Here is a 15,654-nt window from a genome sequence, read left to right as displayed (position 1 = left end):
AATATTAACTTTGAAGTAGACAAAAATTTAGGTGGTATTTTGAACCAAGTTAAACTGAAACTGGTGATGAATAATGTAGAAGAGTGAGATAGATGTGGAAATTAATTTGTGACTTCTGGGATGTCCATGGAAAAATTTAGGGAAAATGTATTCACAATGGAGGTAAGTAGTAATTTAATTACTGCCTTACAGTGTTACCAAGATTAAATGAGGGAAAGTATGAGGAAATGCCAAGTATAGTATCTGTCTCACAGATACTACTGAGTAGTAAATAGTTATGAAATCTTTCTTGTGAGTATGTGTGAGAGATTAACCTTGTGATTGAAAAGCAACAAAACCGGCTGGGCGCAGTGTCTCAAGCCTGTAATCCCAGCATTTTGGGATGCCGAGGCGGGTGGATCACCTGAGGTCAAGAGTTCAAGACCAGCCTGGCCAACTTGGCGAAACCCCATCTCTACTAAAAAAATACAAAAAATTACGGTGGGTGCCTGTAATCCCAGCAACTAGGGAGGCTGAGGCATGAAAATTGCTTGAACCCAGGAGGCAGAGGTTGCGGTGAGCCGAGATGGTGCCACTGCACTCCAACCTGGGCAACAGAGAGAAACTCCGTCTCAAAAAAAACAAAACCAAACTCTCTCCTCTCCTCAGTGTGTAGTATATAGATAATTAAGTGAATAAACACATAATTCTTTGGGAAAACAGTGCTTGTCCCATTGAAAGCACTGAGTGTTATCTGTTGTTACTGTCTACAAGAAGGAATTTGCTTAGTGTGTGGGGCCATTTCCCAAGTGAGCCTGTGGCGGTGGTGGGGAAAGGCATCTTTTGTTGGTGGTGACTTAGAACAACAAATCATTTAGTTTGCTGAGGGAAAATATACTTTCATCTACTACTGTGTGCCACTTTTTTCCTTGTGGCCTCCAACTTTTATTCTATCCTTGTAATTTTTTTCTTCTGTTAATGATAATGTTGCAAGCTGTGGTATACACAGGTATTGATGGATGATGGCATTTGAAAATCTAAAATAGATGCTAAGTATATCACACCAGTTCATTTCCTCCAGGTTTTTCTTAAAAATTGTGTCAGGTAGGCTGGGCGCGGTGGTTCACGCCTGTAATCCCAGCACTTTGGGAGGCCAAGGCAGGTGGACCACTTGAGGCTAGGAGTTTGAGACCACCTTGGCCAACCTGGTAAAATGCCATCTCTACTAAAAATACAAAAATTAGCCGGGTGTGGTGGTGCTTGTCTGTAATCCTAGCTATTCTCGAGGCTGAAGCAGGAGAATTGCTTGAACCCAGGAGGCAGAGGCTGCAGCCAAGATTGTGCCACTGTACTCCAGCCTGCGTGACAGAGTGAGACTCGTTCTCAAAAAAAAAAAAAAAAAAAAAAATGTGTCTTTTTTTTTGTGCAGTGGTGTGGTCTCGGCTCACTGCAACCTCTGCTTCCTGGGTTCAAGCAATTTTCTTGTCTCAGCCTCCGGAGTAGCTGGGATTACAGCCGCACGCCGCCACACCCAGGGCTGATTTTTTGTATTTTAGTAGAGACAGGGTTTCACCATGTTGCCCAGGCTGGTCACAAACTCCTGAGGTCAGGCAACCCGCCTGCCTCGGCCTCCCAAAGTGTTGGGATTACAGTTGTGAGCCACCACGCCTGTCCTGTCAAGTTTTTTTTACTAGAAATATATATAAAATTATATGCATGATAAAAAGTTTTTTATTAATGCAAAAACCTTATAAAGGTTTATTTGCTAAGAAAGTTGGATTATTTGCTCTTTTCAAAATAGTTTAAAGGAACAAATAACTTTGAAACAAAGCTTATTTAGTGGGTCTCATGTTATGCTAAAATTCACCAACTGCTTTTTCTGATTGTATCCAGTGTGTCCCAGGCATTTTTATGTTGTTTATTAATGATAAAGTGTGAGAACATGTGTTATGATTATAGTATTTTTTAGAGTAAATGTTTTTTATTATAGCATTTTAAATAAGTTTGCTTGTGAGCAGTTAGAATGGGGGTTAAAAGAAGCCGGTGTCCAAGGTGATTGGTAGTGTACTAAAGGTCACAGGAAGGTAACTCATGGCTGGAAGAGTGACAACCATTGCAGTGCATAAAAAGCAGATTCATTCTCCAGAGGCCAAAAGTTGAAAATAACTAAGCCAGTTAGTACTTTTTTCCTATATATAATAATGGGGCGGGGGAGAGAGAAAGATAGATATAAATTTTATAAATTTTTCTGAATTACTTTTGTTTTTCACTTTATTAATACAAAAAGTATACGAAAGTTAGTGATAGAATTAAGCCAATGAATTTGTGATTTTAAAAGTTTTTTCTTAATTTTTCTTTTCATAATTAGCCATTAACAACATGTGCTGTCTTTGTTTCTGTGTGCTCTTCTTTCTGCCTCTGTGATTGTCTCTCTCTGGCTGTAGGTATATCTGCATCTCTGTTTCTGATTCCCTCACTCCCAGTCTGGCACTTTCTCTCTGACTCTGACTCTATACATGTGTGTATCTGTGTGCTTTGTGTGTGTGGTCTGCTATGTGCATTTGTCTGTGGCTTTTGGGAGGGTCTCCCATCGACATTTTTCTTTTCTTTTTTTTTTGAGATGGAGTTTCACTGTGATACCCAGACTGGAGTGCGGTGGCACAGTCTGGGCTCCCTGCAACATCTGCTTCCCGGTTCAAGCGCTTTTCCTGCCTCAGCCTACTGAGTAGCTGGGACTACAGGCACGTGCCACCACACCTGGCTAATTTTTGTATTTGTAGTAGAGATGGGGTTTCACCATGTTGGCCAGGCTGGTCTCGAACTCCTGACCTCAAACAATCCACTTGCCTCAGCCTCCCAAAGTGCTGGGATTACAAGCATGAGCCACTGCGCCTGGCCACCATTTTACTTCTAATCTTACACTTTTTGAAGGGCCAGATTAGTTGGATAGCAATTCTGTTCTTTCTGTTATAGGTACCTGTCAGGATCCTTTATTGGGTTCTGTTAAAGGATTATAGATTTAGACTGGGCGTGGTGGCTCACGCCTGTAATCCCAACACATTGGGAGGCCGAGGCGGGTGGATCATGAGGTCAGGAGATCGAGACCATCATGGCTAACAAGGTGAAACCCTGTCTCTACTAAAAATACAAAAACTTAGCTGGGCGTGGTGGCGGGTGCCTGTAGTCCCAGCTACTCAGGAGGCTGAGGCAGGAGAATGGCGTGAACCCAGGAGGCAGAGCTTGCAGTGAGCCAAGATCGCGCCACTGCACTCCAACCTGGGTGACAGAGCAAGACTCCGTCTCAAAAAAAAAAAAAAAAAAAATTTAACATGGACTTTAAATACTATTTCGTGTAGGAGAAGCAAACTGGTATTTAAAATGGCCTTTTTCCTTATTTTAAAATTTTCCGCGTACATATCTACTGCATTTCATATGTAGAGATAGGAAATGAGTGAGAGATTATATAAAACTCTTAAATCTATCTAGTGAATGCTAATACCCCAGTTTGGTTTCATGTAAAGAATGCATTTTGCCTGTGTCCACTGGGGGTTCCCAAGGCTACTCCTAGGGCCTGTGATTTGCTGAAAGGACTCAGAGGACTCAGCATATAGTTGTACTTATGGCTATGATTTATTATAGTGAAAGAGGGCAGGCATGGTAGCTCACACCTCTTATCCCAGCATTTTGGGGAGCTAGGGCAGGAGGATTGCTTGAGCCCAGGAGTACGAGACCAGCCTGGGCAACGCAGCAAGAACCCATCTTAAAATATCTATCTGTCTGTCTGTCTGTCTGTCTGTATGTATGTATACACACACACAGAGGCACACACACATACATGGCGAGAACCCATCTTTAAAAAAATATACACACACAGGGACACACAGGGAAAGGATACAAAGTAAAATCAACAAAGAAAAATAGCACATGTTGCAATGTCTGGAAGAAATTAGGCACAAGTTTCTTAAGAGCCCTTTCCCAATGTTGTCACACATGATGTGCTTAATTCTTGCAGTGGTGAATTGTGACAACATATGTGAAATGTTGTCTGCCAGAGAAGCTCATTAAAAACTTAGTGCCCAGGGTTTTCTTTGTACATTGGTCATATAGGCACCATCTGCCTTCCACAAACTAAAATTCCAGACTCCCAGAAGGAAAACAAGGGTTCAGCAAGTCTATACTGTTTAGGCCAGGCGTGGTGGCTCACGCCTGTCATCCCAGCATTTTGGGAGGCCAAGGCAGGCAGATCACTTGAAGTTAGGAGTTTGAGACCAGCCTGGCCAACATGGTGAAACCTCATCTCTACTAAAAATACAGAATTAGCTGGGCGTGGTGTTGCATGCCTGTAATTCCAGCTATTTGATTGGCTGAGGCAGGAGAATCGCTTGAACCCGGGAGGCGGCAGAAGTTGCAGTGAGCCGAGATTGCACCACTGCACTGCAGGCTGGGCGACAGAGTGAGACCCTGTCTCAAACAACAACAACAACGCAACAAAACAACAACAACAACAACAAAACTATATTGTTTGCACAGTTTTGGCACAGTGAAGACTCTTACAGAATGGTGGGAACCCTCCAAAAATAAAAATTCCTAGATGCCAGCCCAGAGTCAACCTTGCAAACAGGACTCTCTAAGAATAACAGTCTCAGGTATATTATCTCTTCTGCATACAGTGCTCATTTCAGTCTTTAATTACAGAATAGTTTTCCGTGGGAATTTTTTTTTTTGAGACACGGTCTTCCTCTGTTGCCAGTCTGGAGTACAGTGGTGTGATCACAGGTGACTGCAGCCTTTACCTCCCCAGGCTCAGGTGATCCTCCTGCCTCAGCCTCCTGAGCAGCTGGGAATACAGGTGTTTGCCACCACGCTCAGCTAATTTTTGTATTTTTTGTAGAGACAGGATCTTGCTATGTTCCCAGGCTGCTCTGCCATGAGAATTTAACTCCTTGATGCTCGGTCTAAGAACCTCTTGACCGGGTGCAGTGGCTCATGCCTGTAATCCCAGCACTTTGGGAGGCCGAGGCGGGTGGATCACCTGAGGTCAGGGGTTTGAGACCAGCCTGGGTAACATAGTAAGACACTGTCTCTATTAAAAAAATAAATAAGTTTTTTTTTTTTGAGACGGAGTCTCGCTCTGTCGCCCAGGCTGGAGTGCAGTGGCCGGATCTCAGCTCACTGCAAGCTCCGCCTCCTGGGTTTACGCCATTCTCCTGCCTCAGCCTCCCGAGTAGCTGGGACTGCAGGCGCCCACCACCTCGCCCGGCTAGTTTTTTGTATTTTTAGTAGTGATGGGGTTTCACCGTGGTAGCCAGGATGGTCTCGATCTCCTGACCTCGTGATCCACCCGTCTCGGCCTCCCAAAGTGCTGGGTTACAGGCTTGAGCCACCGCGCCTGGCATAAGTTTTTTTTTTTTTTTAAAAGGAATCTCTTAACTGATTTCTTATTGGTTTGCATTTTTCAGTTCCTATTATAATACTTTTTGGTTTATCCTCATGCCTATGAAATAGACTAAGTATTGTCTCTGTTTTATTTCAAAGTAATGTGTTCTACTCACTATATTTTCTGATTTAACCTTTTTTGGTGTTAGGCATAAGTGTAGGATATTAAATATACTTTTGCTCAAATGAAGTTTTGTTCGTTTTGGCAACAATTGCATAATTTATGCAGTTCTACATATATTTTCAGTTGTATTTAGGAATGTCATTAATCACACCTATGCCCTTTAAGCTTTCTTAAATTCTATTTTTTATTGTACTACTACCTTTTTTCCCTGATTTTTTTTTTGATTGTTTCATCTTTCATTTTGCTTAGTCTCCTGTTTCATTTATTTTTATTTCATTTATTTGTAGAGATGAGGTCTCACTATGTTCCCCAGGCTGATCTCGAACTCCTGGCCTCAGGTGGTCCTCCTGCCTTGGCCTCCCAAAGTGTTGGGATTACAGGCATCAGCCACCATGTCTGGACTGTTTTACCTTTTACATTTATTTTTATTTTTATTTTTTTCTGTTGCCTCAGCTGGGGTGCAGTGGCATGATCATGGCTCACAGCATCCTCAACTTCCTGTGCTCAAGCCATCCTCCTGCCTTAGCCTCCTGAGTAGCTGGGACTACAGGCATGTACTAACATGTCCAGCAAATTAAAAAAAAAAAAAAAAAAGATTTTGTAGAGACAGGATCTCACCATGTTGCCCACACTGGTCTGGAACTGCTACGTGCAAGTGATCCTCCTGCCTTGCCCTCCCAGAGTGCTGGGATTATAGGTGTGAGCCACCATGCCTGGCCTGCTGTTTGACTTTTAAAAAAAAAAATTAGTATTGTTCTTAAGATACTAATTAACCTAAATATGATATTTTGATAGTTCATACCTAGGCAGCACGTCTGAATTTGATAACATTATTCAAATGTATGTCTTAGCTGCTTACAGATAGACTCTCTTTTTTTTATTTTTATTTTTGGGAGATGTCCCGCTCTTGTCACCCAGGCTGGAGTGCAATGGTGCTATTTTGGCTGGGATTACAGGTGCCTGCCACCACGCCTGGCTAATTTTTCGTATTTTTAGTAGAGACGAGTTTTCACCATGTTGGCCAGGCTGGTCTCGAACTCCTGACCCCAGGTGATCCTCCCGCCTTGGTCTCCCAAAGTGCTGGGATTACAGGTGTGAGATACTGCACCTGGCCACAGATAGACTCTTTAGAGAATTAACACTTTTTCTTTTATGACTTTATACACCTATGTAATGAATAATGTTGACAGATTTCTGTTTTTGCTTCTCATACTAGTTCTTCATTGGATACTTAATTATCACTTCTATGAATTTTTACAGATAATTTCTTAATATCAGACTTCACTTTTATGGATTGCCATCAACTTGAAATAGTTTTTGTTGTTTTTAGGGCTAGAATTTAGTGGTATTCATATGTGCAAAAACGTGACTGAGGCTCGGCACGGTGGTTCATGTCTATAATCCCAGAGATATCATTTCACTCTAAATTAATATAAAGGTTATTTGTTTCATTTATACGGTGTTGATGGACATACGGTATACAGGTATCCCATGAGAGAAGCATGTAACTTTTATAATATGAGTTAGGAGTGAAGTGATTTCAGTTCTAACTTGAGAAATGAGGGAAAGCAACATGAAGGAAAGGACATAAGAGTTGTCTTTAATGCAGTGGTCCCCAACCTTATTGGTACCAGGGACTGATTTCGTGGAAGACAGTTTTTTCATGGACAGATGGGATGGTTTTGGGATGATTCAAGGACATTACATTTATTGTGCACTTTATTTCTATTATTATTACATTATAATAGGTAATGAAATAATTGTGTAACTCACTGTAATGTAGAATCAGTAGGAGCCATGAGCTTGTTAATCTGTATTTGCAGCAGCACCCAGCACTAGTATCATCTCAGATCTTCAGGCATTAGAGTCTCATAAGGAGCAGGCAACCTAGATCCCTCACATGCTTAGTTCACAGTAGGGTCCACCTTCCTATGAGAATCTAATGTTGACAGGAAGTGGAGCTCAGGCAGTAATGTGAGCGATGGGGAATGCCTATAAATACAGATGAAGCTTTGCTGGCTCGCCCACTGCTCACCTCCTGCTGTGTGGCCTAGTTGTGACAGACTATGGACCAGTACCGGTCTGTTGCCCTGAGATTGGGGACCCCTGCATTAAAGGATAGTGTATTAGTCCATTTTCGCACTTCTATAAAGAAATACATGAGACTAGGTAATTTATAAAGAAAAGAAGTTTAATTGGCCTATGGTTCTGCAGGCCGTACAGGAAGCATGAAGCTGGCATCTGCTAAGAAACTTTCAGTTATGGTGGAAGGTGAAGGGAAAGCAGGCACACCATACATGGCCAAAGCAGGAGAGAAGTGGTTCTGGGGGACGTGCTGCACACTTGTAAACAACCAGATGTCACTCACTATGGTGATGCAGCACCAAAGGGGAAATCCACCCCCAGGATTCAGTTGCCTCCTACCAGGCCCCACCTTCAATTGTAATTGGGGCTTACAGTTCCACATGAGATTTGGGAGGGGACACAGATCCAAACCATATCATTTCATCCCTGGCCCCTCCCAAATCTCATGTCCTTCTCACATGGCAAAATTGAGTCATGCCTTCCCAACAGTTCCCCCAAATCTTAACTAATGCCAGCATTAACCCAAAAGTTCAAAGTCCAAAGTCTCATTTGAGACAAGGCCAAATATCTTCCACCTTTGAGCCTATAAAATAAAAAACAAGTTAGTTACTTCCAAGATGGTGGGGCAGGGGGAGGGCACGGTGTAGGCATGGAGTAAATACTCCCGTTCCAAAAGGGAGAAATTGGCCAAAAGAAAGGAGCTACAGACCTCATGCAAGTCTGAAACCCAGCAGGGCAGTCATTAAATCTTAAAGCTCCAAAATAATCCCCTTTGACTCCATGCCCCACATCCAGGACACTCTCATGCAAGAGGCGGGCTCCCAGAGCCTTGGGTAGCCCCACCCCTGTGGCTGTGCAGGGTTCAGCCCCTGTAGCTGCTCTCAAGGGCTGGTATTGACTGTGTGAGGCTTATTCAAGTACATAGTGCAAGCTTTTGGTGGATCTACCATTCTGGGGTCTGGAGGACAGTGGCCCTCTTCTCATAGCCCCACTCTGCAGTCCCTTGGTGGAGACTCAGTGTGGGGACTCCAGCCCCACATTTCCCACATTACTGTTTCCAAACCATAAAGATTTGGAAAATTTGCAGTCTGGCCAGAACTGTGGTAGAAAAGAAAAGCCCATTGTCAGGTAAGAGTTCAAGCAGGCTGCAAAAATCTGCATAAATAAAACAAAAGAGCCAACTGCTAATAGGCTAGACAATGGGGGAAAGTCCTAGAAGGCATTTCAGAGAACCTTGTGTCAGCTTCTCCCATCACAGGCCTGGACGCCTAAAAGGACTGAATGGTTTCCTGGGCCAGGCCCAGGGCCCTGCTGCTCTGCACAGACTCAGGATACTGCTCCCTGCTCCCCAGCCACCCCAGCTCCAGCTGTGGCTCAAAGGGGCCTGGATTCAGCTTGAGCCACTACTTCAAGGGTGCCAGCCATAAGTCTTGGTGGCTCTATGTGGTATTAAGCCTGCCAGTACACAGAATGCAAGATTCGAGGCTTGGGAGCTTCACCTAGTTTTCAGAGGTAGTATGGAAACACGTGGATGTTCAGGCAGAAGCCTGCTAAAGGAATGGAGCTCTCATGGAGAACCTCTCTACTAGGGCAGTCACTTCCACATTGTCAGATGTCTTTATAGCAATGCCCATTCCTCAGTACCAGTTTTCTGTATTAGTCCATTCTTATACTGCTATAAAGAAATACTTCAGACTGGGTAATTTATAAAGAAAAGAGCTTTAATTGGCTTATGGTTCTGCAGGCTGTACAGGAAGCATGATGCTGGCATCTGCTCAGCTTCTGGGGAGGCCTCAGGAAACTTTCAGTCACATCAAATGGATAGGAAAGAGTTCATTGGTAAGTAACGAGCAAGGCAAGGGTATTTTAAGGAGAGGAAATGCCTTTGCTAGTAGAATTATGTTTTGTAAGAAATTGTAAATAAATAGTGCAATTTGACCAGAGCATGAGGTACTTGAGGGCACTGTCTTTGGATTCCAGACTGAAGAGATTATAGGTAGACATTGAGAGCTCTTGAAAGCAGTTTAGCTAAGGAATGAATATGATTAAAAGAATATATAAAAATTATACAGAGGTTAATATGGCTCTAGCATTCAGGATGAGAGACAGCTATGCAGCTGTTAGACCAAAAATTAAGACAGTGGCATCAAGGAATTCAGAAGTAATCAAGGATGAGCTGGATAATTCTGTCAAATCATGGAGACACAGGAAAAAATGATTTGAGTAAATATAACTGGATTTGATATTTCAACATTCTGGGAAAGCAAATTTAAACAAATTGAAAACAGAACCAGAATTTAAGCAGTAAGAATGATAAGGTGATAAAGGAAAGACCCTGGGCATAGATAATTTTTTTTTTCTTTATTTTTTTCTTTTTGAGATAGGGTTTCACTGTGTCACCCAGGCTGGAGTGCAGTGGCGTGATCTTGGCTCACTGCAATCTCTGCCTCCCATTTCAAGCAATTCTCCTGCCTCAGCCTCCCAGGTAGCTGGGATTACAGTTGTGCGCCACCATGCCCAAGCTAATTTTTGTGTTTTTAGTAGAGACAAGGTTTTGCTCTCTTGGCCAGGGTAGTCTTGAACTCCTGACCTCAAGCAATCCACCCACCTCGGCCTCCCAAAGTGCTGGGATTACAGGTGTGAGCCCCCGTGCCCGGCCGGAATTTTTTTTTTTTTCTTTTTTTTAATTTAAAAAGTTCTTTTTACTTTGTTAACCACTCAGGGCACAGATTATTCTTTATGAGAAGTTTGGTGGTCAAAGACTTTTAAACAAGGGTTTTGGAGTTGGTGGGAAGGACTTACTTTTGCAAATAGAACGTCTCAATCACTGGAAGAAGAAAGGAAAGAAAGATGTGAAGATGAAAATGTTTAGGTAAAGAAGCGGATTGGGAGAATTTCATTCATGGTAGGTTATCTGTGAAACTGAGATAAAAGATGGAATCAGTGAGTACCTTTTCTCAACCCTTAGTTCAGTGGCTTTTTTATATTATCTTTCTCATGAGGCTATTTACTTGTTTGTATTTTTCTTATATAGAAATGAATATAATGTGATAATATTGTTTATATGTATACTTAGATTCTATAGCTGTAAAGCCTCTGTGGATTAATCTTTTATCCTTTGGACTTCTACATTTCTGAGCCCAGAATATACTTGATTTTGTTCACAAAAGCTCTTTAACGTACAGGCTACATTTTTATTCATCTCTTTACCAGTACATGGGTATTATTTGAGCTTAGAACGTGATAAATGATTCTGATTTTTGTCATCTCTTTTGTAGTACCTTTTTGGGTCTTACTGTAATTTTGTAAACTGTGGTGGACTTAAAGTAGACTATATTAGATGCAAGAGTAATTTACTAAGAAGGAAATGTGGTAGAAAGCTAAGGAATTGCTGTGTTTGTTGCTGTTATATTGCACAACTCTTTTTGTCCCTTTATGATTTATAAATCTCCATGATACTTTGATGCAATTTTTAAGACCTGAGGTAAAGTAAAATTGATGATATATATATCAGTGAGTAACATCTAGAGGGCATTGTTTATATTGATCTTTGTTCATCTTTACATTTCTGATTTTCTGCATTTAAAATTTGAAGATTGTTTTCTTTTTTTTTTTGAGACGGAGTCTCACTCTGTTACCCAGGCTGGAGTGCAGTGGTACGATCTCAGCTCACTGCACCCCCTGGCTCCTGGGTTCAAGTGATTCTCCTGCCTCAGCCTCCCGAGTAGCTGGGACTACAGGTGCGTGCCACCACGGTTGGCTAATTTTTTGTATTTTTAGTAGAGACTGGGTTTCTCGTGTGAGCCAGGATGGTCTTGATCTCCTGACCTTGTGATCTACCCGCCTCAGCCTCCCGAAGTGTTGGGATTACAGGCCTGAGCCACCATGCCTGGCCTGAAGATTGTTTTCTGAAATATTCATTCATCTCCTTATTTCTGTAAACTGTGAGCATTTGCTATATGTCAGAATGGTAGCACACACTGTAGATGTAAGTTTGCTCTACGCCTGCCTCTTTCCCTCTCTCCCTCTCTCCCTCCATCTCTCCTCTCCGTCTCTCTCTCTCTCTCTTTCTCTCTCTGTGTGTGTGTGTGTGTGTGTGTAGATGAAAAGACTGGCTGGCTGGGTGTGGTGGCTCATGCCTGTAATCCCAGCACTTTGGGAGGCCGAAGTGGGCAGATCACAAGGTCAGGAGCTCGAGACCAGCCTGACCAACATAGTGAAACCTTGTCTCTTCTAAAAATACAGAAATTAGCTGGGCGTGGTGGCGTGCTCCTGTAATCCCAGCTACTCAGGAGGCTGAGGCAGGAGAATTGCTTGAACCCGGGAGGTGGAGGTTGCGTTGAGCTGGGATCCTGCCACTGGACTCCAGCCTGGGCGACGGAGCAAGACTCCATCTCAAAAAAGACTGACTAAATATTGATTATCAGTTCTGTAAAAAATGAGTCCTAAATATATAATTCTGAGTAAATTTTCAGAAGTAAACTTCTTATTTATACAAAACTGTTCCTAAAGCATGGTTTTTAAAGTAATTAAAATATGGAGTTTCAAAAAACATTTTTTCCAACAGGTGGGAAGGAGAAACCAAAAACAAATATAGAAGACTTACAAATTAAAAAGGTAAAGAAGAAAAAGAAAAAGAAACACAAAGAGAATGAAAAACGGAAGCGTCCGAAAATGTATAACAAATCTATTCAGACCATCTGCTCAGGATTGCTAACTGATGTTGAAGATCAAGAAACCAAAGGCATCCTAAATGATAACATAAAAGATTACGTTGGGAAGAATTTGGATACCAAGAACTATGATTCCAAAATTCCAGAGAACAGTGAGTTTCCATTTGTCTCATTAAAGGAGCCACGAGTTCAGAATAACCTCAAAAGGTTGGACACTTTGGAATTTAAACAACTCATTCATATAGAGCACCAGCCTAATGGAGGTGCTTCGGTTATCCATGCCTACAGTAACGAACTCTCCCACCTGTCTCCTATGGAGATGGAGAGGTTTGCAGAAGAGTTTGTGGGTCTAGTGTTCAGTGAAAACGAAAACTCTGCAGCTTTCTACGTGATGGGTATTGTTCATGGGGCAGCTACTTATTTACCTGACTTTTTAGACTATTTTTCATTTAATTTTCCCAATTCACCAGTGAAAATGGAGATATTAGGAAAGAAAGATATAGAGACAACGACTATGTCCAATTTTCATGCTCAGGTAAGAGGTTTTTAGTTTTATTTTACAAAATAACTTTTAATTATATGTTTTTAGATGAATTTCTGTTTTTTGTTCCTAATTAGGTTGAAATAAAAAGGCAAGACTATAATGAAACCATTTGGGAGTATTAAGAGTAAATTACTTTCTTGATGTGAGCATAAGAATTTAAAATTCAGTGTTCACTTATGTGTGTGTTTTTTTTTTTTTTTGCAAGGAGAGAACTTGAACCTAAGGAAATGAATTTAGCCATGCATTTTCCAGTCCTTAAATAGTTTTCTTACCTGGAAATCACCTAAAATTGTCTTCTAACTTTAGAATGCTTTAAGGTACTTACCACCAGGCCCATCACATGGTAGGTACTGAATAAATGTAGGCCATTAAAAATATTGTGGTAGGAAGGAATCATCAGTTATTGTGTAATGATGTGTAAAAAGTAGCAATCAGTATATTGAGCTAATTTTCATTTCCTACCCTTCTCTATAGAGAAAGGTAGGAGAATATATATTATTCTGGAAAGCAGACATAATAGAGTCTGCTGGTTCTTGAACTTCAGTGTGGGCCCATCTGAAAGGCTGATGCCATTATTATCCATCCTCAAATTGGGACTGTTCAGGCTGGGAGATTGGCCAGTTCTCACATTTATTGATGCTGTAGTTTTTGGTTTTCTAGGAACAGTTTTTGGTTTCTAGGATAACATTCTAGTTTGGAAGGAGGGAAAAAGTAAAGGAAGTCTCAAATGGATCTTAGTGGTGATTTATCCCAACATCTCTCAATTTACAAATAAGTAAACAGACGTAGAGAGAGAGGAGTAAGGTATTAACATTGTCAGCAGTGTCAGGAATAGAACAAAATCTTAATCATCATCCAGGGCTCCTTTCCTTATTCTGAATATATTCCTTTTTTGATGGGTGCTCAAGTTATAGTTTCCACTTTAAATGGTAGTCTGAATGTTCAGTCATATCTACATGTACCCCGCCCCCAATAGCATGAGTATGTTTGGTGTATATTCTGTAGTAGATTGTAGTCTGGAAAATAATGTGGGGGGTGTGTGTGTGTGTGTGTTGTTTTTTTTTTTTTTTGAGATGGAGTCAGACTGGAGTGCAGTGGTGTGATCTCGGCTCACTGCAACCTCCGCCTTCCGGGTTCAAGCGATTCTCCTGCTTCAGCCTCCCAAGTATCTGGGATTACAGACGTGCACCACCACACCTGGCTAATTTTTGTATTTTTAGTAGAGACAGGGTTTTGCTATGTTGGCCAGGGTGGTCTCAAACTCCTGACTTCAAGTGATCTGCCTGCCTTGGCCTCCCAAAGTTTGGGGATTATAGGCATGAGCCACCTCGCCTGGCCTGGAAAATAATTTTTAATGTGTGTGTGTAGGAATTATTCTCTAACATAAGATGTTTGAGAATTGAAATTTAAATATTTTCTAAGGTGGATAGGGAGCTATAGAGCATCCATTACTAGCCCTGTCATTTTATAGAAACCCAAAATGGTGAGTTACTTGTCTGAGGTTACACCTGAGTTTAATGGCAGAATCAGGACTGGCATCTAATAATAGTGTTCATTATTTATTGAGTACTGACTGTGCCAAGGACTAGTTCTTCTAAGTATTTTATATGTAGTAACTCATTTAATCCTCTTTATAATCTTATTTTAGCGGTGAAGAAACAGATCCAGTGAGAGAAGAGATAACATGCTCAAAGTCCCTTATCACCTTATCATTCATTTGTCATTTATTACATGTCTCCTAAATGTCCAGTTTTATATTGGGCCTCTTGGCTCCCATTCCCGGTTATTTCCACAATATCACAAACTTTCTTGCTTTGATACTATGCAAGTTTGCTTCAGTAATCTTTTAAGTGTGACAGTTCATTGATGTGCATCACATTCATTGATGTGCATCACATTACATGCTTTTCAGATATTTTTTTCAAATAAAGTGAGGAATTATTAATTTTATACTAAATTATAAGAATTTTCATCTAAACTATGTAATATGTACACCATGAAAACTGCTTTTGTTACTAAATAAAATAAGATGCTGGACTTGTTAATCATGGCAGTGTATGCCTGGGTTGTGGATCTCAAGTCCTTGATGAGCCACCTACACTGGTTGTCACCATCTCTTCAGGCTTCTTGGATAATATATATTGCAAAGAGGAAACTGCAGGCAAATGGATTCTGTTTGTTACCAGCTGTGGTTCTGGCCCCATATCTGTGTGATCTGCTACCCTGGTGACCTGAGCATGTCAGCTGCAGGGACTACTTTTGTTTCTTTAGCTTTAGACTTAAAGGCAGGAAAGTGCATGTGCAAGGACCATATTCCTTTTATCATAAGATTCTTCAGATCTTATTCCTGTGAGTGGGGAAGTTGTTGTCTGCAGATTGGGAGGTAGCCTTCGATTTGTCCTTAGACACTGGCTTTATGAAACTGAATGGCATCCAGAAGAGAGAGCAGTAGGAGAAAAATGAGCATGCTTATTCTTGCACAGTTCTATTTCTCATCCCTTGAGTTCTCCCAGTTAAAGCTCTTTCAGCCTACATTGAAGTGTCCCTTCCAGGAGGTGATTTTATTTAGTAAACTTTTTATTGAAGTATAATGTATACACAATACATATTATACATATTATAAATGTATAGCTTGATGAATCTTCACAGAGAACACACCCATGATTTTAAAAAGCCAAATATTATTAGTAGCCAGAAATCTTCCCCAGACCCTTCTTTATCAGTACTGTGCCAGCCCCCTAATCCCACCACATGAACCCAGGTGATCACTGTCCTGACTTTGAACATCACTGATATATTTTACTTCTTTTTGA

General features: G+C 41.3%; 1 protein-coding gene across 1 annotated transcript in view; it reads left to right on the top strand.

Moving 5' to 3' along the window:
• RSBN1L (round spermatid basic protein 1 like) overlaps window positions 1–15,654 on the top strand; it is a 95,623-nt gene that overhangs the window by 54,305 nt on the left and 25,664 nt on the right. Inside the window, 1 exon segment of the mRNA NM_001257886.1 lies at window positions 12,192–12,832. Within this exon segment, the coding sequence (NP_001244815.1) occupies window positions 12,192–12,832 (641 nt within the window).

Source organism: Macaca mulatta, chromosome 3 (genome assembly GCF_049350105.2).
Source record: "Macaca mulatta isolate MMU2019108-1 chromosome 3, T2T-MMU8v2.0, whole genome shotgun sequence".
In the NCBI taxonomy this organism is placed as follows: domain Eukaryota; kingdom Metazoa; phylum Chordata; class Mammalia; order Primates; family Cercopithecidae; genus Macaca; species Macaca mulatta.
This window is presented reverse-complemented; position numbering and strand designations above follow the sequence as displayed.